This window comes from Anabrus simplex, chromosome 14, assembly GCF_040414725.1.
Source record: "Anabrus simplex isolate iqAnaSimp1 chromosome 14, ASM4041472v1, whole genome shotgun sequence".
Lineage (NCBI taxonomy): Eukaryota > Metazoa > Arthropoda > Insecta > Orthoptera > Tettigoniidae > Anabrus > Anabrus simplex.
In genome coordinates this window covers 66,203,574-66,228,569 of record NC_090278.1, presented here as the reverse complement: position 1 = coordinate 66,228,569, position 24,996 = coordinate 66,203,574, and the positions used below count along the sequence as shown (strand labels likewise).

At 39.2% G+C, this 24,996-nt stretch overlaps 1 protein-coding gene across 3 annotated transcripts in view; it reads left to right on the top strand.

Moving 5' to 3' along the window:
* The window catches only part of LOC136885443 (uncharacterized), a 79,712-nt gene extending 55,539 nt beyond the window's left edge, over window positions 1–24,173 (top strand). For 2 of the 3 annotated variants that reach the window (XM_067158002.2, XM_068230424.1), the window contains 2 exons: window positions 7,578–8,480; window positions 19,866–24,173. In XM_067158002.2, coding sequence (XP_067014103.2) covers window positions 7,578–8,480; window positions 19,866–19,900 — 938 coding nt within the window. In that variant the 3' untranslated portion in view covers window positions 19,901–24,173. Of the gene's footprint in view, window positions 1–7,577; window positions 8,481–9,339; window positions 9,970–19,865 lie in introns of those variants that run through there. The other variant, XM_067158003.2, reaches the window with a different exon arrangement.
* Window positions 24,174–24,996: the final 823 nt, after the last annotated feature.

The window sequence follows — 24,996 nt, the reverse complement described above, 5'->3', positions numbered from 1 at the left end:
CGTGATAGGTATATCTCACTCAACCAACCTGAAAAATCTGCTATTGCTGATCATGCCTTAACACCTGGTCGTGATGTCATGTTCCAAGGTGGATGTTCTTGCCCGTATGAAACAGTATCGCCCCAGAATCATCAGGAAGGCGGTTGAAATATGTAAACACCCAGATAATTTCTTGAGGTTTCAAATACACCATGTTATTCCCCAAACCTTTTGCTACAATGCCCTATTTTTGAACATAATCTCTGTTCATTGCTAAGGCCTTACGCCACCGTAATGTGAGGGCGCGTACGCCTGCATGGTACCACTCGACTGGTCGATGTCTGAGCCAAAATTGCTGCAAAATAATACATTTTGCTGCATCGATAACTGCTCCATCATCCATGTAGTGCTTCCCGTGGAGTGCATCCTTCAAACAGATGGGAGTCAGAAGGCGTGAGATCCGGGCTGTGGGGTGGACAAAGAAGAACAGCCCACTAAAGTATTTTGAGCTCCTGTCCAGGTACGCAGACTTGTGTGAGGTCTTGCGTTGTGGAGAAGGCTCACCATGCTTTTGTTCACTACCAGGTCTCGTAGACTTCTGCAAGCGCCTATGAATATCTGCGATGCTCTGGTTTTCTGCCAAATGAAACTCAATAACTGCTCTCTGTTGGGTACACATCTCTGTTACAGACGCCATTTTGAAGGCTAATTATAGCGCTGCCACCTATAGGAAATTAATGAAACTGTACGAGAAGAAGTGAATATTCAAAGATATCTCAAACAAATTCCAAATTTTTAAAACTGGAATTGGCCGAGAAATAAAATGTGTTGCATTATATATTGAACGCCCCTCATGATTGTAAATCATGTGTCAAAATCCTGGATTCAATTCCAAACCTCTCAGCAGTGTTCATATAGAGCAGGGCCTCTCAAACGCCCAAAATCTTACGTGTGCAATTTGGGGCACAGAGTTCCTGTGCACAGTGCATCGGTCCCATTCGGCTCGGCTCGGACCAACGCTTTGTCTCTGGGCTGCTCGTCTAAGCTCGGATCAACTCAGCTCGGATTTGGAGCGCTATGGAGCAAGTGAGGAAGACGGAGACAGGGGGAGTGAGCGAGACAGGCGTAGGGAAAGAGAGACAGCATTATTGGTCCAAATCGAGGAGTGGGGGTCGGGTCTGCACTCTGATCAACCAAGCGAAGTCGTCTTTTGCATCGTGCACAGTGCATGCACCCTGAGAGGCCCTGATATAGAGTGAGAGCATACAACACTGCTGATGGTGATTTGTCTAGTTTATAAACCTCATGGTTAAGTCTGTATTGACCTCCAATCAACTTAAATTGAGATAAAGTTTCCACCTACTCATTACTTTATTTGCTCGGCATTACATAGGACTAACCCATATTACAGTCGAACCTACCCTAACAGAGACACCTTTCTTCAGCGGACACCTCCTTGTATGGACATTTTTCCACAGAACCGAGTTTACTTTAAATAAGACACGTTTAAACAAGCCTCACTTAAGCGGACACTTGGCACCTTCCAGGACACTTTCTTTGTACAGGGATTTATCTTCAAATCATTCTAAAAACATATGGGAATTTATTTTGAATGTTTCTGCTATTTTGTGTCCAAGGAAAACAGAAAGAAAGGTACATAGGAACGCTGAAGTAGCCGTGAAGTTAATTCTTCTGTATAGGGCTCTTTCCAAACCTTTCGCTAGGATCGCCTATTGTTCTAGTTAGTGTATATTCTGAGATTTGTAGTTGCTCGGGAATGATACCAGTGACTGTTTACCGAGCTCGATAGCTGCAGTCATTGATGTTACATCCCGGGTATTTAAATGTTGCCACTCTTGCAATCTGGTCCTTTGCTGCTGTGAGATTACCTCGAATGCCATTATAACCATCCACTTGGTCTGCTTTCTTTACACTAAGCCTCAAGCCCATGGTGCTGCTGGCTGCAGTGACAGCATTAAATACCTCCTGTATATCCTGGAGATTTGTTGCTCAAATACCGTCAGCCTCGTCTCAGTAGATTTACTGGCACGTAAAAGAACTCCTGTAGGACAAAATTCCGACAACTCAGTGTCTCCGTAAACCATAAAAATGGTAGTTAGTGGGACGTAAAGCAAATAACCTTAATTATTAATTAGGAAGAAGCAGGAAAGACATTGAAAACCATAGGCAAACACCAGTGACTTAAATATTTTTAGTGCCAAAATGTTATTTATATGATCCATTATCTGGTCAATTTTAAATTATCTATTAGCTGCCGATATCTTACATTAAGATGAAACATGTCCTAAAATAATATGTGTAAGTCGTATGTGATGCAGGGCAAATAAAGTATCAAATAGGTGGAAACTCTATCTCAATTTAAGTTGATGATTTGTCCATCAGATGGAGACGTTAACCCTTGAGCAGACCCCTTGGTGCTATTCAACAGGAGTAGACTATGTGCCGGCACCAGATTTCAACCTCTCCTTTCCTTCTGTGGTATTTCGCATCATAGATTTCACCTCAACTCCTCTAATGAGGTAGACGTCAGGAATGGCATCCAGTCATAAAAACACGCTATGAAGATCCGTCTCACTTCATACCCAACCCCATAGAGAAACAGGGCAAGGGTTGGACATACAAATATACAAAGTATTTAACTACCTGTATTCTGTGTAACTGGAAGTGGGAGATTCCATAAAATTATATCTATGATGTGCATAAAGCGAAGGATTTAATTTCAATATTATCATCTTTTATTATTAACAAAAATCTGCATAATATGCACAGTACAAAATCTATATTAGAATATAGACATGACATAGGCTTTTGGGGTTATGCCGTGTCAAGAAAATAAGGTGAAATTCTTTACATTTCGCAGAGAACTTTGCTCTGAATCTTCAGAAGAAAATCTTGACTGTTCACGAGAAGATTTCTCAAACAATGAGGTTTGAATTTAGATGTTATAATAGAAGTGAAAGTGGTGTCCGACTCGTTGGCTGAATGGTCAACGTACTGGCCTTCTATTCAGAGTGTCCCGGGTTTGATTCCCGACTGGGTCGGGGATTTTAATCGCTTCTGATTAATTCTTCTCGCTCGGGGCCTGGGTGTTCATGTCTGTCCCAACATCTCCTCTTCATATTCACACAACACACTATATGACCAACCACCACAGAAACACACAATAGTGATTACATCCCGCCATATACGGTTGGTGTCAGGAAGGGCAACCAGCCGTAAAACAAGGTCAAATCCCCATGCACGACACAGTTCGCACCCGCGACCCCACATATGTGGGAAAAGCGGTCGGAAAAAAATAAGAATATAAGTGGAAGTGGTATGTTCATTCATCACCAGATGGCTCACCGGACGTGGTACGGCGCTAGAGTTCGAAGCGGATGGAACCATCAGAATCAGTCTGAGAGGGTCACATAACATAACAGGTGAACACACATACGAAAGCATTACATTGACACAAGCCTGGGATGAATGGATTTTCTTCTGAAGACGCAGAGCAAAGTTCTCTGCGAAACGTAAAGAATTTCACCTTATTTTCTTGACATGGTATAAGCCCAAAAGCCTGTATCATGTCTATAAGTATGGGCTGTGAAAGCATCAACAGCTACATTCGATTGCTTTATTCCTAGTTTTGTTATTGATATTTATCTTTTACTGCAGATATTTGCGTGATATCTTTTACAGTGTTCATTGCACAATTCATACACAAAATTTTCATTTGGGTGATGAAATCTCTTATTTTGGCACAACTTATGATGAAAACCATGTGTTGCATATTGCGTTATTACGTGTCTAAGCTTGTAATTTGCTTGTTTCCAATTATCCATCATCATGGCATCTGTTGAATAAAAGTTGTTCCAAGTATAGCTGCTTTTTACTATGAGAATTTCAGATGTGTTCTCATAGGCCTTAGTGTTTGGCAGGTGTATCTGCATTCTGATGTCTTCTATATGATTTTTCAGAGAGTTTAATCCTGATGTAAACAAATAGGCAGAGCACCTTGGCTTTGCACGTGGACATATACGTAGTTGATTGGAGAAGCAACCGTCGCACTCACTGGACTGTATGCGAGCTCGACAAAACTTAGTACGACGCATTAATTTAATTTTATTAAGTTATTAAGTTTATTACATTTAGATACTCTGAAAGAGTACGTAATCAAATTAAAATACGGTTGTCATATTTACCGGTATATATCTATATGTTTAAAAAAAAATAAAACAGTGATTAAATAACGAGATATGAAGGCGTGGTGTAATGCAGGAAGTCTTTTCATAGTGAGGGTAAGTCCCAAGCTGTACAGCGTGTAGATAAGGGGTTGCATCTTGCGGCAGCTGTCAGTGTCAGTTTTAATAGTGAGAGAAATGGAGCAAGAGGTAGGACCATCGCGTGTAGTAAAGCACAAAAGAAGAAAACTGCTCAGAAGTGACCATAGGCCGTGCGTAGTGAATGTTTTAAATAAAATAAGTGAACAGAATCCAGGTTTAGCCGTAAAAGAAGTAGAGAAACTAAGTGCAGAGTTGTGTGCTGTGTCAGCTAGTTCGGTTCATAACATGCGGACAGAGTTTAGAAAGACAGGGAAATTAACAACGCCGGGAAAGGAACGTAAACGACCTCAAAGAGTTGAGAAGTACGACGATATCGTCAAAAGTGGTATTAGAAGGAAAATTCATTAATTCTTTTTTCGGAATGAACCACCTACTTTACGCAAAGTATTAGACAGTGTGAATAAAGATAAAACTTTACCCACCTTCAGTATAACTACATTGTACAGACTTTTAAAGGACATAGGGTTCCAGTTTGTTAAAAGAGAACGTAAACCTGTGTTAATGGATAGGGAGGATATTGTATTGTGGAGACGGAAGTATTTGCGTGAAATTAGGAGATATCGTGCAGAAGGTTGCGAAATTTATTACTTGGATGAAACATGGCTTAACGAAGGACACGTAACTTCGAAAGTATGTGTTGATTCCACTGTTAAATCCAAGAAACAGGCCTTTGTTTCTGGACTTTCAACTGGCCTGAAGCAGCTGACTGTTCGTGTAGGTAGTGACTCTGGTTTTGTGGTATGTGGAGCTCTCGTGTTTGAATTTAAAACGACGCGAGAGTATCATGAAGAAATGACAGGTGACGTTTTTTATTGTGGTTTTCGTCTATCCTACTGAAACTCGAACCCGGGAGCATGATTGTAATGGACAATGCATCTTACCATTCTGTTAAAGTGGAACGAATCCCTACAATGGCAATGCGGAAAGACCAGATCATTGCTTGGCTAGACAGTCACCAAATAGAATACAAGGCTGATATAGTCAAAGCAGAACTCATTGAAAAAAGAACATCAATGTCACATACAAAATGGATAATAATACTAATAAGATAATTTTCAATTCAGATAAAATAGAGAATAAATGTATATTTAATAAATCAGGAATTTACAAATTAACATGCCAAACATGTAAACAACGTTACATAGGACAGTCCGGAAGAAGTTTGGCTATAAGGTACAAAGAACACGTTAATGCGGTCAAACATAAAAGATATTCGGCAATGGGAGAACATATGGTTGAAATGAATCATAAATTTACAGACATTTCCAATGACATGAAATTATTACATTCGACCAAAAAGGGAAAACTAATGAATGTTTTGGAAAATTTAGAAATTTACCTTACACAAAAATGTAATTCTGAATCAAGTTTAAATGAGAAAAGTACAGAAGATAACCCACTGTTTAGGCTAGCATATAATCATTTAAGGAACAAAAAGAAGAAGAAAAGAAGAAAAACTTGAAGATCATAAATTTGTATAGTGTTTCTCATTCACTTCAACCAAAATTATATGTATTGATCATTTTTATAATATTTCATAAGTTCTCTTTACTCTTTGACATGATGTATTGGGACACAATACTCCTTCAAATTGTAAAACAAAAGATTGTGTCATATTATGTTATTCTTTGATCTAACCACTGATGAAGGGAATGGTTGAGATTTCCCGAAACATGTATGGTTTAATAAATAATGTTTCTTTCATTTAATGAGTGTATTGATCAAGGCGGATTTAAATAAACTATTATAAATAGTTATATTGTACATTAAATATATTTGCGACGAAAGAGCACAGGAAGCGGGCCACTGCGTGCTATGACTTCCACCCTACCATTGCACTCTGTATCCCATTGAACAGATATGGAGTCAAGTGAAGGGTTACATTGCGAGAAACAACACGACCTTCAAGCTACAAGACGTACAAGCTCTACTTTGCGCAGCCCTTGAAAATGTGACAGCAGATAACTGGAAGGACTGCATTAGAAACGCAATGAAAGAAGAAGACCAGATGTGGAAGCTAGATGGCCTAACAGATGAAATTGTCGAGAGATTTATCATCACTGATAGCGGCCAGAGTAGTAGCAACTCATCAGACAGTGACAGTAATTAAAATTGAAGAGATACATCGTGTGATATGGAAGGTATGCATGGACTTTGTTAAGACCGCAACTGCCTGTGTTTCTTTTCTTTTTGAGTTGTTTCTTTTCGATAGATGTTACAGAATTATCAACAGTTCCGTCTGACATGTCCAATCATGCTATATGCTCTATCAAGATAGGAACTCTACAAGATAAAAGATATACATTTCAACTCAAAAGTTGGTATTCTATTAGGTTACAGTCTACCAGGCGGACATTTCAAACAGCTGTCCTAAGATAAACCTTTGTACGTGTGTAATTTTGTACTCTAGCATACGATAGCTTTCTTTAATATTCAGAAATGAATAAATAAATAAATAACGTAGGCCCTAATCTTCAGCAGTAGATCTCCCTTCAAACCCCTCCGTTTAGTTTCACACAGCTCAAAAACTGTTCCTTGTCTATTTTAGGTCATATGCGCAGCACTGTATGTCCGAACACGAGACGTTGACGGGGCAGAAGTCGATACTACGCGCTCAGCGAATCACAACTCTTTCTTTGGCTGAGGCATGGACATGCCTTGTTTACATCAGGATTAAACTCTCGTGAAAAATCATATATGAAGAAAGATTCTTTTAGTAAGACATAGGTCAGTTTTCATGGTGCTGTCTTCCCAATACCCCAGATTCGTTTCATATAACAAGCTATAACTTTCTCTAGCATTTTCAGGTTGTTAATGTCCGACTCGTTGGCTGAATGGTCAGCGTACTGGCCTTCAGTTCAGAGGGTCCCGGGTTCGATTCCCGGCCGGGTCATTGATTAATTCCAATGGCTCTGGGGCTGCGGTATGTGCTGTCCCCAGCATCCCTGTAACTCACACATCACACATAACACTACCTTCCACCACAATAACTCGCAGTTACCTACACATGGCAGATGCCGCCCAACGTCATCAGAGGGTCTGTCTTACAAGGGCTGCACTCTGCTAGAAGTAGCCACACGAAATTAATTAGGTCGTTAATTTTAAGTTTATCCCAGATTATATGGATCCCATAAGTTGTTATTGGTGCTATAGCTGTTTTAAATAGTATCTTTTGTAGTCTCTTAATTTGTTATGTTTCTTTGTCCCTATGTCATTTATTATATCATAATAATTCTCTTTAATCAATTGCAGGTAAGAAGATGACAGCCAAGGACAGCCTTCAAAACAGTGGGGATCCTAAGGGAAGTCATCATTTTTCTGGTCATACAATGGTATATTTCGACTTGGAAGGAACAGGTTCAGAAGGATACTCGGAAGTATGTCAAATAGGAGCTCATTTTGCGGAGAACAACTTTTCAAGATACGTGTGCCCCATTAGAAATTTTACGAAGGTGGCCTCAGAACTAACTGGATTCTCTAAGAAAGATGGTATTCTTTATCTGAGAGGAGAACAAGTTGAAACTGTGTCGAAGATGCATGCTTGGAAAGACTTCTTGAAGTTCCTCCAAAGTACTAATAACAGTGTTGTATTGGTCATGCATGACAGACGCAATGATTGTTCCTTAATGTTGCGTGACTTGTCAGATCTTTCATTGATTGAAGAGTTTAGGAAAGTGTGTGCAGGTGTAATAGATACACTTCCACTGTGCCAACAAATATTTCCTGGAAGAAATGAAATTGGCAAGAAGTACAGACTAGAAGATATCGTGCAAGACATACTTGGCGAAGAAACCTCAGCAGGTAGTCACAATGCTTTAGATGACGCAATAAATTTGGAAAAGTTAGTGAAACATGCCAATGTTCAACCAGAAGAATTCCAACAACATTTCTTTTCACTCTCAGACGTAGAATACTGGTATCAGACTAGAGAGGAGGCAAAATCACTATGGATTGAATTTTCTTTTATGAGTCTACACTCGGCAAAGAAGATGGCTGAAGCTGGAGTAACCTACAATGATTTAGTAAGGAGCTACATCGATGATGGAGAAGACGGCGTTGCAGCGTTGCTCTCTAGCAAGATGAAGTTTGCAAATTCTGATCCAAAAGCCATCAGACAGAGAACCATTGACATTACTAATGTTCTCAGGGAATCAGGTATGTTTTACTACAGTTTGTTTTATGCCGTATTGACACAGACAGGTCGTATGGGGATGATGGGATGGGACAAGACTAGGACTGGGAAGCAAGCTCGCAAAGTAATGTACTATAATCCTAATCCTGATAAAACACCATTGACATTCTTATTTACAGTGGCCTCAAGGTAGGAAAGGGTCCGGCTTGCGTACATGCAGGTATATTATTTCTCCCACTGTGATCTGACAATGAGCCACGTGCAAGCTCCTTCTAAATAAATGAATGAGTCAGCGACTAACGTGATACAAGTGAAAAGAAAATTATTTTTAAATTTAGTTACGATGTGAGCACTTAACGAAAATCAAAGTAGGCTATAGATTTGACACATTTTAGCAGACCATCAACATTTTTTATTTCCTTTCATATTTTTTTTCCTCCATGAAAAAGTGATTTTTTAAATATTGTTACCTATGTTTTCCAACCTTTGGGTTAACATGATGTACAAGTAAAACTGTTTCTTTTTTTTTTTTTTTTTTTTTTTTTTTTAACATCTTTACAGCCTCGTTGGACCACGTTTATTTTTCCAACCATGTTTACGTTTCCTTGTCCATGTGTCCTTCATTCTCTTAATACGAGTATGAGCATTTCTTCTCTCATCCGACCAGGGAAGTCGTTTCGCTGGTTTAACCTCGAATGGGTTCTTCTACCCCTTGCTACTTTCCTAATGGAAACTCCCCCAAACAGTCGTTATTGCTTGATATCTTACTAGCACCATGTTATTCGAGCTGGTGACATGTTTGTGTGTTTAGATTTCTACTCAGCATGTGTGCTAACCTAATTTAGAGTGAATTTTAATTTTCTTGTTGTTTTACGTTCGCAGTTTGCAGTGGTCAGACTACACTGACTGAGTAAATGTCATGGGATAGCGGAGCACTGATGTGCAGGTGTGTTGTCTGCGCACCACACGCCCCCTGTGCCAGCGGCAGTTATATAGGAGACCGTATGAGCAGTGGCTGTGCATGCGACAGGTTTAACATGGAACGTCATCGTGAGCTGACACCATTTGAACGGGGTACGGTGGTCGGTGCCCGACGGATGGGAAGTGCGATTTCTAAAGTGGTGCGGGAATTCGGCTTCACACGATCAACCGTGTCCAGGGTGTATCGTGAATGGTTGAATGCGGGTGTCACCGTCCACAACAGAAGAACGGCCGGCCGTCCAGCCACCCTCGATGACCGTGACCGGCGGCATCTGAGACGGATTGTCAATAGTGACAGACAGGCAACCGTGCAACAAATAACGGCTCAATTCAACACAGGCCATGCTAGTCACGTCACCCTGTGGACAATCCGTAGGAACATGGGTTCTATGGGGTATGGGAGCCGGCGCCGCACACGGGTGCCACTGTTAACCCAACGTCATCGGGCACAGCGACGCACATTTGTCGCCAGTCACCAGGAATGGACACTGGAACAAATGCGTAACGTAATATGGTTGGACGAATCAAGATTTCAACTGCACCATGCCAATGGGAGGCACCGTATATGGCACAGACCACACGAAGCGATGGATCCCGCCTGCCTCGAAGGTGTGGTCCAGGGCGCTGGTGTCTCCGTTATGGTCTGGGGTGCATTTTCCTAGTATGGAATGGGCCCCCTAGTTGTTCTGGAAGAGACTTCAAATGGTACGCGGTATGTTGAGTTGCTCGGAGACCATCTCCACCCATTTTTGGCCTTCCAGCGCCCAGACGGTTCTGCAGTGTTTCAAGATGATAACGCGCCACCACATCACTCCCATGTCGCCCGGGAATGGTTCCAGGAACATGCAGCGGAGGTCCAACGACTGCCATGGCCACCCAGAAGTCCTGATATGAACCCTATCGAGCATATCTGGGATGTCCTGGAACGCAGGCACCCACGAACGGACCAGCATTGGCGGCCGCTCTGCAAACGATTTGGTGTCAGCTGCATCCAGAGGACTACCAGGGACTTGTTGACTCACTTCCACGGCGTCTCACTGCAGTTCGCAGGGCCAGAGGAGGCCCCACACGCTATTAGGTGACTATCCCATGACATTTGCTAAGTCAGTGTAGTTTAGCTGTGGAATGGCATTCTCGCACAGCTGTGTTGTAATGTAGTTGGATTGCTCACACCGATCCCATGTGTTGATATTTGTGAGAGCTTTTCAGCTCCCATAAAAAGTAGCGGTTACCCATCCGTGTGGATTTTAGCCCTATATTGCTTAACTACAGATATCTTCAATTATGCGTTAAGGTATGAAATTATTAAAAGGAGTGAAATAGCGCCAGCCTTAGAGTCACTAAGATTAGTGTATCACGTGGTGGATCAGAAGATGTAAAAAAAAACAAGTTAGTTTAGCCGTTAGTCTGGTAGTATAGTGTAGCTCAGTTACAGAAGAGAGAGAGATAAAATTGCACCTCAAAAACCAGTAAATAGGAAATTAAAGCTATGTTTGGACTGTTATACAATGCAGGTATGCTACTGTCAGCTCATATTTATTTATTTATTTACAATGTTTATGACCACATTGGAGCACCAAAATCAACCTTATACAAAAAAATGTTCAAAAAATAAGTACATAAAAAATTAAGTTCAGTTTTTAAAACCTGATCGTTTCTTCTTTTCCAAAAAATTCTTCATTCTAGACAATCTTGCAGCCTGCTCTCCTGCTGATATAACATACTGCTTATGTTTTGATGTTTTAAGTGATAGTTTTGTATATTTATTGTTTAGAATCTTCTTCTCTTCTCTATTTTCAATTTGCTCTGTAGTCATTTTCAATTCATCCAAATCCATTTGTATTTCTTTAAACCAAGTGTTTTTTTGTTTTACTATTCCAAAAGAAATCAAAAAGCTGCTTTAGGAGTCTAAAATTTGGCAAACAGTATGTGTGTCCAAAAAATGCAAGCCTCCGTTTTTTTCATCGTGTCAATAATTGATTCACTTTGCTTGTAAATTACTGAATTGGGTAAAAGTCTCCACTGGCCATCAATCTGATGCTTTTTATTAATAATTTTCCGGAGAATTCTTCTATCCACTTTCTGGAGTTTGTTGTTGCTTGGGTATTAAGTTTGAATTACTTGAGTACGTTGCTTGTGGTTTGATGACAATGCCGAGTGCATATCCTCAAGGATTAAGTACCAGTTGGTCAGAAGTCATAGTCGGCCCAGCGGTGTAGGGGTAGCATGCCTGCCTCTCACCCAGAGGCCCCGGGTTTGATTCCTGGCCAGGTCAGTGATTTTTACCTGCATCTGAGAGCTGGTTCGAGGTCCACTCAGCCTACATGATTACAGTTGAGGAGCTATGGGACGGTGAGATGGTGGCCCTGGTCTACAGAGCCAAGAGTAACGCCGAGAGGATTCATCATCTCGCAATCTGCAGGCCTTTGGGCAGAGCGGCGGTCGCTTGGTTGGCCATGGCTCTTCAGGGCTGTTGTACCATGGGATTTGGTTTGTTTATGTGAGAAGTTATAGGTTTGTTACTGACGAAAAATGAAAACAGATTATTACTACTTTTAAGTAGAAACTCCTGGTGGATTCCAAGTATTATGATTTCAGACTTATTTGACACTGTATTTATTTATTCCATTGCAGTGAAGTAGTTGCTTGAGATCCAGAGATCCACTTTATTTCTAAATGGTAGTACACAACTCTACGTAAGGCAGTGGGAGCCCTCTCTTTCACTGTAGTGCTTACTTTCGTACGTTGAGACCACTGTACTCTAGTTTTTTTTTCTTTTTAATGTCAGCAGGCATTTTTCAATTTAAAAAACGTGACTTTTTAAAATAATACACAGTCGAATAATTTTTTAAACTTTGATGCTTACATGCCCGTTCTTGTAGAAATGATATAGGCTTTTGGGCTTATGCCATGTCAAGAAAACAAGGTGAAACTCTTTACGTTTTGTAGAGAACTTTGCTCTGCATCTTCAGAAGAAAATCTCGACTGTTCACGAGGAAGACTTCTACAATAATGAGAGTTTGAATTTAAGAATGCTTATCGTAATGGTTACAACGATGTACAGATTCACAGAGCCCTGCATCCCAGAGGAACAACTAAGCAAAACTCACAGAAAGAAGAAGTGAAGGGAACTGTCTACGTGTCTTACATTCATAATATCACAGATCGAATTGCCAAGGTCCTCTGCAAGCATAATTTAAAATCCGTGTTTGGCACTGTCACTAAAATTACTCACAGTTTAGGTAAAAGCAAGGACAAATTGTCCGCACTATTACACCCTGGGGTGTACAAAATTTCCTGTATTTGCGGTAAAGTATATGTTGGCCAAACATGTCGGTTCATTGGTACTTGTATCAGGGAACACCAAAGAAATATCCGCCTCAACCAGCCAGACAATTCAGCAGTAGCTGAGCACTCATTATGCCGTGTTCCAAGATGTTCGAGCTCTCACCTACACTAAACACTACAGGTTTATACGGAAAGTTTCAACAGGTACACTGGCCATCAATTAAGTAATACGTAGTTACCACAATAAAGGATTTATGTAGGTAGTTTTCTTCCCTGTTCTTTTATTATTATTATTATTATTATTATTATTTCTTTTCACTGTTTTCCAAATTTGCACATTCCTCATCACCAGATGGTTCATTCCAGGCTATGAGTTAAGTGTCATACTTTCATAACGTGTGTACATCGGTTATGTCTCCCCATCCCACACCGTCTCACCTTATTATCATCCTTTGGTTTTCTCCACACACTTTCTTTCCATTCTATTGCTCTGTTCTATTCTATCCTGGGTGTCTCCTGTTGCACTTTATTTTGTTTTTATTATTTTCTATTTATTTCTTCTACCACTTTCGTCCCTGATTCGTCTGCTGACCTCTGTTACTTCTCACACACGGTGTGATAAGAACACCTTATTGGAGCGTAATGTTGTCGTCATCTCCCGCTTGGAATGCTAGCACTGTGTCAGCATACAGCTAGCGATCTGGTGAATAATGAGCGTACCAGCAGCGACCAACAGTAAGCATTCTTAAGCTCAAACCCTCGTTATCATAGAAGACTTCCTCGAGTACAGTCGAGATTTTCTTCTGAAGACTCAAAGCAAAGTTCTCTGCGAAATGTAAAGAGTTTTGCCTTGCTTTTTTGACATGGCATAAGCCCAAAAGCTCATATCATTCTAATAATTTAAAAAATTTGTATGGGCTACAATTATGAACCCCTCATTTTTGTGAAAACATCACATCAATAGCACCTTCCCTTTCAGAAATATTTGCAGTGCAAGTTTTAGGTTATTCACTCGGTATACAATATGTTCTCTAAATATCGAGCAGGAAACCTACCATTCCTTCGACTATGAGATTTGGTTACTACAATCTTCTTGTTGGTTTTATCAGAGGGTCAGTTGTTCCACCAGGAAAGCAAGGCTCTTGAAGCATTACTGACTGTGCTTCCCTATGATACCAGTAATAGAAATTTGGATGCTAACTTCTTTCCTATTCACTTTTTCTCTCATTTTTTCTTTTATGGCTCTTCAATCAATAATTCTAATGAATTTTGTCTTTACTGCTTTGATTTTGCTAATGTATTTCTTTAATAGTTGTTCAACTGTGCACTTGAGAAAGTAGTTAGAGAATGGAACAAAAATATAGGAAGTGGAATTAGAATGGGTTGCAAAAAGAAGAACCTTAAAATCAGTTGTATTGCTTTTGCAGATGATATGGCCTTGTTTGCTGAAACAGTGGAGGAAGCAAGGGAGCAAGCCCTTGAACTAGAGAGACAAGCAGCTAAATTAGGTCTTCACATCTCCTTCGGGAAAAAAAAAAAAGAAAAGAAAAAAAAAAATCATGGCAAACACCCACATAAATACTTCAAAGTCCAAGAACAAAATATTGAAATAGTAAATTCAGATATATCGGAGAATGGATTAGTTTCAGCAAACAAGGCCATATCATCTGCAAAAGCAATACAATTGATTTTAAGGTTCTTCTTTTTGCAACCCAGTCTAATTCCACTTTTTATACTTTTGTTCCATTCTCTAAGTACTTTCTCAAGTGCACAGCAGTGGAAGCCTGGAAAATAAACTTGAACTGGCCTTCCAACTAACAAAAGCTACATACAACAAGAAATTCCTTTCAAGGGGGTCCAAAATTAAACATTATAAAACAGTGTTTAAACCTAAAGCACTACACGCAGCAAAAACACTAAACATGAATTTCAAAGGCCAGATTGACAAACTCAAGCTCAAAGAAAGGAAAATTTTAAGAAAGATCATGGGACCAAAATTTCAGGTAAATAAGATAATATACATCAAGAATGAAACACACTACAAGAAAATCAAAAAACTTGCAGATACTATGTGGAAAAAAAAAAAAAAAAAGATCAATTCTAATAGATTAATGAAACAAATCCTAGACTTCTTCCTTAACCGCAAAACAAAACCCAACTGGATTAAAGAAACTGAAAAGAGACCTAGTAGAATTAAAAACTACAGAAAATTTTACTATTCAATCGAATGTAGACAAATCTACATTAAGAGCCAAACCTATTATCTCAGAAGACGAGAGGAAACGAAGATCAGAAAGAATGAAGAAATACTGGGCACTAAGAAAATAACACAGAGAGAAATGATTGATTCAACGTACCCCAAAGAGGGGAAGATGGTTATTTTTTTGGCTTTTTGGTGTATTTTGTTATGCCACTGCAGATTTCTCACATGGCTGTAGAAGTGTGAGGCTTTTTGTGTCCTGTTTATTTCTTGTTGAACAGTATTATCATTTGGGATAACTTATTTTACCCCCAGATTCTTTAAACTTGCTATTTCATTGGTTCATTTTATCTTGCACTTCTGCTTCGGTCTCTTCCCAAATCACAATATAATCTGCAAGTACCGAAGTGTTAAGTTCACTATAGATTTCTTTATGAATTTTTTGATCTGATTCATTACTATGACACATAGAAGTGGTGATAATGCACTTTCCTATTGAACTCCTTGTTTTTTTCTTTGTGTATCAAACCAATGTGGACTTCCACTCCCTGTCTGTACACAGCTGCAGCTTTTCTGATAAAACATCTTCGCTTTTGCAATTAGAAAGTGTGGCACCTTTATATCTTTCAGGTATCACCAGGTTTTATTTCTTGGGGTGCTATCATAGACCTTTTGAATGTCCATAAATAACATCACCAGGTTCTTTGCATATTCCCAGTATTCTCAGAGCAAATATAAGGTTGGTAGTGCTTCGGTTCTTCCTGAATCCATGTTGTTCCTCTTCTAAGACTGGTTCGATTATGATGCTCAAGTGTTTCTCGATTATATTTTCCAGTAATTTCTTTGTGTGAGATTGCAGTGTGCTTTCTCCATATTTGGTGGATTTTTTTCTCATTTTCCCTTTTTGATGACACCTTGTCTCCAGTCTTCAGAAATTCTGTACCTTGTACAGCAAATTTAGATCAGGTCCTGCTCCTACATTTATCAGGAAGCATCAAATCCTGAGGACTCCTGATTTTCCGTATTTTTTGGTGCTATGTCTATTTTAAACCGTGTTAACGGTAATGGTATCTAATGGTTTACATCTGTTCTATCCATCGAATATTCGTTAACTAACCCCTGCTCAGACGGTTGAGGCACTGGCTTTCTGACCCCAACTTGGCAGGTTTGATCCTGGCTCTGTTCGGTGGTATTTGAAGGTGCTCAAATACGTCAGCCATATGTCAGTAGATTTACTGGCACGCAAAAGAACTCCTGCGGGACTAAATTCCGGCACCTCGGCGTCTCCGAAGACCGTAAAAGTAGTTAGTGGGACGTAAAAACAAATAACAAAAAAATACTAACCCCTGGCAGCCATTAGCATTATTTGTACATTGTGCTAATCTTTGTGTTAATCATATAAGTTGCAAAATTTCTGCCATTTGAAAAATTGCAGTGCACTCAGTTCGTAATCATAGGATATAAACTTCATGTTTTTGATCCTATTGAATTGTGATCACAATAAAAACTAAACTTGTGTCGTAATGGTCCAGTTACAAGTCATTAATCTCATTTTTTGGTCTGTATTGACAACAGTGTTTACATTCAATTTACAAAGTATACATTTATTATTCACCTATTCAATACCTACAGTACCACGTTTTGTGGTTAAATAATCATCCAACTTTTTAATCACACAACTTTTCAATCTTTTATGATTATTTAACCACAAAACGTGGTACTGTAGATATTGAATAGGTGAATAATAAATGTATACTTTGTAAATTGAATGTAAGTAATGGTCCAAACCGAAAAGACCAAAACTAGTTCCTCGACTAAAAATGTAATGTAAACATTACATCTTCTTCTTCTTCCTCTTCGTAGTGTTTTCCTGTTGGTGCAGGTTCTGCTGTCTTAATCTTGGCTCACGATTTTGTACGGTCTTGGGTATCATGTGGTCTTAAGTCCAGAGTCTTCATATCAGCATTCACTGTGTCATGCCAGCACTGCTTTGGACATCCGCATAGTCGTTTCCATTAATTTCAAAGGTGTGGCATGCAGGACGTGACCATACGATTGGAGACGCTTTTCCTGTGTCTTCTCTTATATTATAACATTGCGGAGTAGTCCTAAAAAGTCTGGAACTGAGGAATGAAGATTGCGCTGGGACTCATTATATTGACACTTCCACGCCCATCATCTGAGCGACAGGTGCAAGGGATGCAGCTGTGTGATGCCCATCGACCAACGGAGCATGCGCATTTCCACGGTGTGTAATTGGTGTTCTATAGCTTTGTCAGCTGGTTGACATTCAACACCATATAAGCAACAGGATGTACTACCATGCAGTATATTTTGAACTTCAGATGTAGTAGTATCCTTCTGTCGCAGAGTACGTCCGTGACTTCCCTCTATCTCATCCATACTGCCTTTATCCTACTTCGCACTTCATCACACATCCCACCATCAGTCTGTAGGCGAGATCCTAGATACCTGAAGCTTTGAAGCTTGCGGTCTTCGTTAAGGTCCCTCCATAGTCTTGAATTGAACCGTTGCTTGGGATGGTTTCCAGGTATTTGGTCTTCTTTTTGTTCAGTATTATAGTATTGGAAAAGTGGACCATTGCGATATAAGTTTAGTTACTATTCTGGGTTCATAAGTTAAGTGTCTTGTTTTCTCATTCAGTTTAAGCACAAGGGATGTGTTTATTTCGGTAGCTGAATTTAAATCTGAAGGTTCAGTAGACAATATCACTCAAATATAAGCCCACCTTGTGGCCCTGATCTGTAAGGCATTAAGACTATGGTCTGAAGACCCTTGTGCTGGAGGCGCACGTGGCAGGTATGGTCAGCACTTTTCTTGCCACACAAGAAAGCCGGGGAAGCATTTGAGATTATTTTTCCACCAGCCCAGTATATTTTCATTGCCAATAAACCCTTCTTGTAAGTACCTACACTATACAGCGGCACACTGACGTCGCATCGATAACAAACTCCACATACACATTTGTCAAGTCCAGCAGTCGAAACTGGTACCAAGAAGCTTGTCGGGCTTAAGGAAACCCACGTTTTGGTCCGCTATGACTAGTGTGCTCAGTACGTGAGATGGACAGTAGGCAATGGCATGATGACAAATGGGGTTAAAAGTCAGGTTGTGAGTTTCACAAATAGGAAAAGTCCTCTCAGTTTTAATTACTGCGCTAATGGGGTGAAAGTTCCTTTTGGGGATCGTTGTAAATACCTAGGTGTTAATATAAGGAAAGATCTTCATTGGAGAAATCACATAAATGGGATTGTAAAGAAAAGGTACAGATCTCTGCACATGGTTATGAGGGTATTTAGGGATTTGATTTGATTTGATTTGATTTGATTTGTTTATTTATCATCAACAGAGTTATTAATTCTCCAATTACAGATGAAATAATACATTCAAATAATAACAATATTAACAGCACTTACTAATACTACTACTAATTGTATAATATATGCATATATACAAAAAACATAAGGAAGAAAAAAAGACATGAAAACAGAAAAGTGATTATACATTTGAAATGACCGAAGGAAGGAAGTATAACTTTCAGTTACCAAATGCGCAGAACAAGATACAAGGAACACACTGTCTATGAAGTGTCCGTAAGATGTCTGCGAATTTCACTAGCTGACGAGTGAAATATATCCACTATCCTGCTAATTTTATTCAGGGATCTTAGGGCCTGCATAAACCAAGAGTTCCAAGATTGTATTAAGGATGTAAAGGAGAGGGCATATGAGTCTCTGGTAAGACTCCAACTAGAGTATGCTTCCAATGTATGGGACCCTCACCAGGATTACTTGACTCAAGAACGGGAAAAATCCAAAGAAAAGCAGCTCGATTTGTTCTGGGTGATTTCCGACAAAAGAGTAGCATTACAAAAATGTTGCAAAGTTTGGGCTGTAAAGACTTGGGAGAAAGGAGACGAGCTGCTCGACTAAGTGGTATGTAAGCAAATAATCACAAATATAATTTATGCTATTATCACCACCTATTCAATACAAGCCACGTGCTACGTGGATGAAATCTACATAATACTATGTACACTTCTCAGGGACATGTTTTGCCCTTTGCTAAGGGCATCATCAGCCTGTAGTTAACCTTAAGGTCAAATATCTGAAAGATGGATTACAATAAAAATTACATTACACATAAAACATCTTAAAGTTAACATGTTACAGTTAAAATATATTAAAAAACGCCACATTACACATTATGAGTATCAAGAATAGATAGTGTCTGTACTCGTGAAATTAAACATTTTTGTTAGTAATGCTCTTTTTAGATTCTAAAAATGTTCAAAGCTTAAAAAAGTGGTATGTTCTGATCTGTCGGTGGAGAGATGGTGTGGAATGACATTAGTAGACGAATAAGTTTGAGTGGTGTATTTAAAAGTAGGAAAGATCACAATATGAAGATAAAGTTGGAATTCAAGAGGACAAATTGGGGCAAATATTCGTTTATAGGAACAGGAGTTAGGGATTGGGATAACTTACCAAGGGATATGTTCAATAAATTTCCAGTTTCTTTGCAATCATTAAGGAAAAGGTTTGGAAAACAAGAGATAGGGAATCTGCCACCTGGGCAACTGCCGTAAATGCAGATCAGTAGCGACTGATATAACAGTGAGTCTAGTTTGAGTCTGACCAGACTCGTTCATTTATGAATCTCTCTCTCTTCATTCTAGTAGCAGGCTCGTTCTCTGACCAAAGGTGCTGGGTATCAGAAGTGGGGAGGTATATTCTGAAAAAATATCTCTGACACTTTCAGAGCACAGCTTTACTAGATATTGTACAGGTTTGGGAAATGTCCGAGTTTCGGGAATCTGAACGTGAATATAGCTGTTGAATGTTTGTGACCAGCAAGTAAATCTCGGTCATGAATTATGTACATTTTTACTAATGTAACTTTTTTTTTCTTCTTTCAGGGATCAGAAGACGCTATAAGAGTCAGCAACCTTGAACGAAATAGTCAACTGTGGATTGCAGAGTTGTGATCTTGGTGTCTTACTTATGGCCTGCATAACTTTCTTGTGTATGCAGTGATAAACTTAGCTAGTTCTCAGCAGACAACATTAAGTTTCTTTTGTAAGAAAATTGAGGAGTGCAACCAGAATATGATTTGAAAAAAATGTGAACAGTGATAATTATGTAACTGAAAAAATGTGTGTCACCTGCTCCTGTTCCTAATTCAAATTTACCAACCATATCAGAATGCAGTTCTGCCACTTTGATGGTGCTATAAAAGGTGAATTGTATCCCTGTGGACTGGACTACTGTGGAAGAATCAAACAGAAACTAATCTGTGGTCAGATTTAAGGATGGTTGTAAATCACAGGGAGAGGCAGTGAAAAGATACCGCACTATGCAAAGGACGTCGGGGAAACAGATTGACCATAATCTATCGCTACAGTGCGTCTCTACTTTAAAAGGCAGTACATGTTAAATGGGGCACACTGTTGCCAGATCTACTGCACATACAAATTTGTGCAAGGCCAGGAACACAATGTGATATCACTCTTATACGGAGCAGCCAGAAACAATGTGAGCTGGGTATATGAGCATTAGAGGGTTGGTCATGCTCATAAATAATTTTTTTTTTTACCAAGCTCGATAGCTGCAGTCGCTTAAATGCGGCCAGTATCCAGTATTCGGGAGATAGTGGGTTCGAACCCCATTGTCGGCAGCCCTGAAAATGGTTTTCCGTGGTTTCCCATTTTCACACCAGGCAAATGCTGGGGCTGTACCTTAATTAAGGCCACGGCCGCTTCCTTCCCACTCCTAGCCCTTCCCTGTCCCATTGTCGCCATAAGCCCTTTCTGTGTCGGTGCGACATAAAGCAACTAGCAAAAAAAGAAAAAAATTAAATTAAATATCTTGCACCAAATAGTGGCATTAGGAAGCTCCTCCCCAACTAATAATTGAAAATGGGCCCCTCGCTTCCTAGTAAGGAAAGTTACAAGTTTATTTCATAGAACAAAGTTGTATATTATTACAATGAACAGCAACGATGACAATAATAATAATTTTGTGTGGCTATTTCTAGCCGAGCGCAGCCCTTGTAATGCAGACCCTCCGATGAGGGTGGGCGGCATCTGCCATGTGTAGGTAACTGCGTGTTATTGTGGGAGAGGATAGTGTTATGTGTAGTGTGTGAGTTGCAGGGATGTTGGGGACGACACAAACACCCAGTCCCCGGCCCATTGGAATTAACCAATCAAAGTTAAAATCCCTGACCCAGCCAGGATTCGAATCCGGGACCCTCTGAACCGAAGGCCAGTATGCTGACTATTCAGCCGAGTCAGACAAATAATAATAATAATGTTACACAATTTAGTTTTCAAATCTGAAGGAATTAAAATAATACACTTGTACGAACACACACACACACACAAGAAATGCATATTCCAATTATAATAACCAAAACACGCTGACCATCACAATATTAAGAAATAAACTGCTTTCTAGGACCAAATGATTTACAACTCAACCGTTCCGTCATAGGCCTACTTAGCTACACTGACTGCCGAGAGTTATAAACAGGCTCGAAACTTCAGTATTTAGAGTTTAAATAAGGAGGATGTCTTTGGTATCGCATCTTTGCCGACTGCCGTGGACAAGACCATTGGTCTGGATGGTTAGAAGCCGCGAAGCGGCCTTAGGCACCTAGTTTCGTGAGGAAACACGATTGGTCTGGACGGTTAGGATTCTAGTTTAACTAGTATTGATCAGGTGGATCTTTTCTTTTCTATGATATAAGGTAATTATCAATATGGAACATAATGAAATTAATTAATCAAGAGGTTAGGATTCTTGCCGTGGACAAGACCATTGGTCTGGACAGTTAGGATTCTTGCCGTGGACAAGATAATGGGTTCTCAGAACTGGCTAATCACTTGAAAAGCCTTTTTGATTGTTGTGAGTGGCAGCAAGGGACTATTATTATTGGAACAGGCTGGGAAACCTACATTCTTTCAGAAATAACTACCGTGCTCCTATTGATGAAAAAAGCTCTGCACTAGGACTGCCAAAGTTTGGAATGACCCTCTGTAATACAAATCATACTGTGTTGTGTGCTGTAGCTTTATCAATATGTAAAATCACTCTTCAGCTACTGAAGTAAGAAACAGTCATGGGCCCTAAAGGGTCAGCGGGGTCTTCATCACCGCCACTGCTCGCACCATTGTTATTTTTTCAGCTGCTGAATTTAGCCAGTCAGATCACTTCAAATGTTGCTAAATCTGTACGTGACTTAACAAGGGCTTGAGAGCGTCAAGCATAAACCCACCGTGGGTTTCAGCCGGTGTCAAAGTAGCAAACTTGTTATGGCACAGTCCTGTCAGCTCGAAGGTTTGTTTCCAAACTCCTCCCCTGGTAAAGTTTTATTCTTCGACTGATGCTTCATCATAAGTTATGAATTTTCATTATAGGTCCGTATTGATGGAATAACAGTCACAATTATAGATCAAGATTTTTGACCTAATCAATACTTAATATCACTGAATGTATGTACACAAGAACCTCGTTTATCTGGCCCTCATTAATCTGGATCTCCGGTTTATCCGGATCGATAATAATAAACATTTATTTAAACTTGTACAGTATTTCTTTTACGAGGTCAATTCTTCTTGAATGTCTTTTCCACCAAGATTAGTTAAGGACACGAATTGGAAGTAAATCGGCCGCGGTCTATCAAAGGCACCGTCCCGGCATTTGCCTGGAATTGAGAATGGGAAACTGTGTACTCTTCTGAGCTCCTTGACACATTTGTACACACTCCCGAATGCTCAGGCTTAGATATGAACGACGTAAATGACTGTAATTCAGGCTACATTATAATGACAGATGAATAAATTATTGCCTCTTGTTCCTCGGCAGGTGATGACAAGAGTGATGGTGAATTCGAAAATGAAAATGGCGCTCCAACAGAAGAAGCAATGACTCATCGAGATGCAAGAATGCAGCTGGTAAACTAATGGCCTATTTAGAATCTCAGACTGAAACCATACAAAACTGATGTTAGTAAAACGTCTTCGCAATCGTACTGTGCACAAATGCTATACAAATGTAAAACAGAAAAAGCTCACACATTATTTTAGTCCATAAAACATAGTCGTAAATGTAAGAAAAGTATTCTTATATTGTTTTATACAATTAAAAGCTAATATGTTGTATAACATGTACTGTATTTGTTTCTTAGTTTTCCGGATTATCCAGATTTTTGCTAATCCGGATCAGCTCCGGTCCCACTTAATCCGGATAAACGAGCTGCTTGTGTATTCACATTTAAAATACATTAATGCAGTAACGGTTTCAATCTCCTGGAGATTGTCTTCAGCTGAAGAACATTAAAAAGAAAAAACAAATAATACATCAATTTTATACATTACTTATTCTAAGATGACGTACGATTTTGGTATTAATGATAAAATGTGCATGATGACATATTAAAAATAGTCATATTTCACATCTATAATTCCCTTCACTTGTATTTTAAAACTTCTTTTATAATAGATCTTCTTCCACGTTGAGATGGGTGAGTTGTAAATGGTTAATCCAATTTTCTCGTAGTGTGAATAAAATTGGTTAAAACTTATTCTAAGATGACGTACGATTTTTGGTATTAATGATAAAATGTGCATGATGACATATTAAAAATAGTCATATTTCACATCTATAATTCCCTTCACTTGTATTTTAAAACTTCTTTTGTAATAGATCTTCTTCCACGTTGAGATGGGTGAGTTGTAAATGGTTAATCCAATTTTCTCGTAGTGTGAATAAAATTGGTTAAAACTTGTCCATTTCAAAACAAACGCTTCTTAGTTTTAGCTTTAGTTTGGAGCTGGATCTAGTGCCTTGTTGGTATACAGTATTAATTCTTGCCGGTTGTTATTACAGTGAAATCTGGGTATCTCGAATCACCTCGGGAGCTAAGTTTTATTTTGAGTTATCAAAATTTCAAGATAGAATACCGTTTTTGAGCATGTATAGCGCATAATTGAATCGTACGTATCTACGGGCTTATACTGAATACAGTATTTTTAACAGTATTTAAAAATATACTCACAAACTCATATTTTAAAGTATCACTTTAATTATAGTAACTTTTTAGAAGACAGAATACAGTACGTAGATAAGTGAAACAAGAAACATTCCTCCGTTAACAACTTTGGAAAAAATCTGTTAGTCTCTTCTGTTTTTAACTGTTAACTTTCTTTTCTTTTCTTTTCTTTTCTTTTAGATACTTTTCAAAAACATTTATTGCTGTGGAAAACACTGTTTTTTATATTCTACTGACACTCTTATGTAGGTTCGAAGAATAGCCACTGCATTTTACGTCTAGTATACTGACGGTACAGGAGAAGGTAGCTCCAACTCTTCTTCTTGGGAATCTTCTTCTTCTTGCTCGCCAGCAGCATTGACGGTAAGCATAGGAGGCTTGCACCTGAGAAACAGCGACGTTTCACCGATTTTCCGATCACTAGAAGTTTTAGTTTTTCGGTTCCCGTCATATTAGCTTCCAGCATCACTGTAACCCTTTCTTTACTTGTTAAGTTTTCCTCACAAACCACAAATGCCGTATTGCACAAATAATGTAAAAATTTGAGTTACAGGGTATTTTTTTTGCTTCAAGGGAGGAAATGTTTGCTTCGAGAAATTCGTGTAACCAAATTTCGAGTAACAGAGAAATAAATACACGTGAAGAATAGGACAAACAGCCGGGAAATTGAAGTTACTTTGACATACTGAAAATTTGGGTAATGGAGGTTCAAGATATCGAGGTTCGACTGTATATGATTGAATTGGGTGAGAACATTCCTCGCTGTTATAATTGTGGACTGTTTGTGGTGGACCACATAATATATTGGGATGTTCTCTTGTTGCCGAGCTGGCTGTTTGTGTTCTAGTAGCAGGTCAAATACTCAGGCAAAAACTAAAGTACTTCGGTCATATTATGAGAAAACATGATTCACTGGAAAAGACCTTAATGCTTGGGAAGACTGATGGTAACAGGAGAAGAGGGTGACAACGGATGAGGTGGATTGATAACATCAA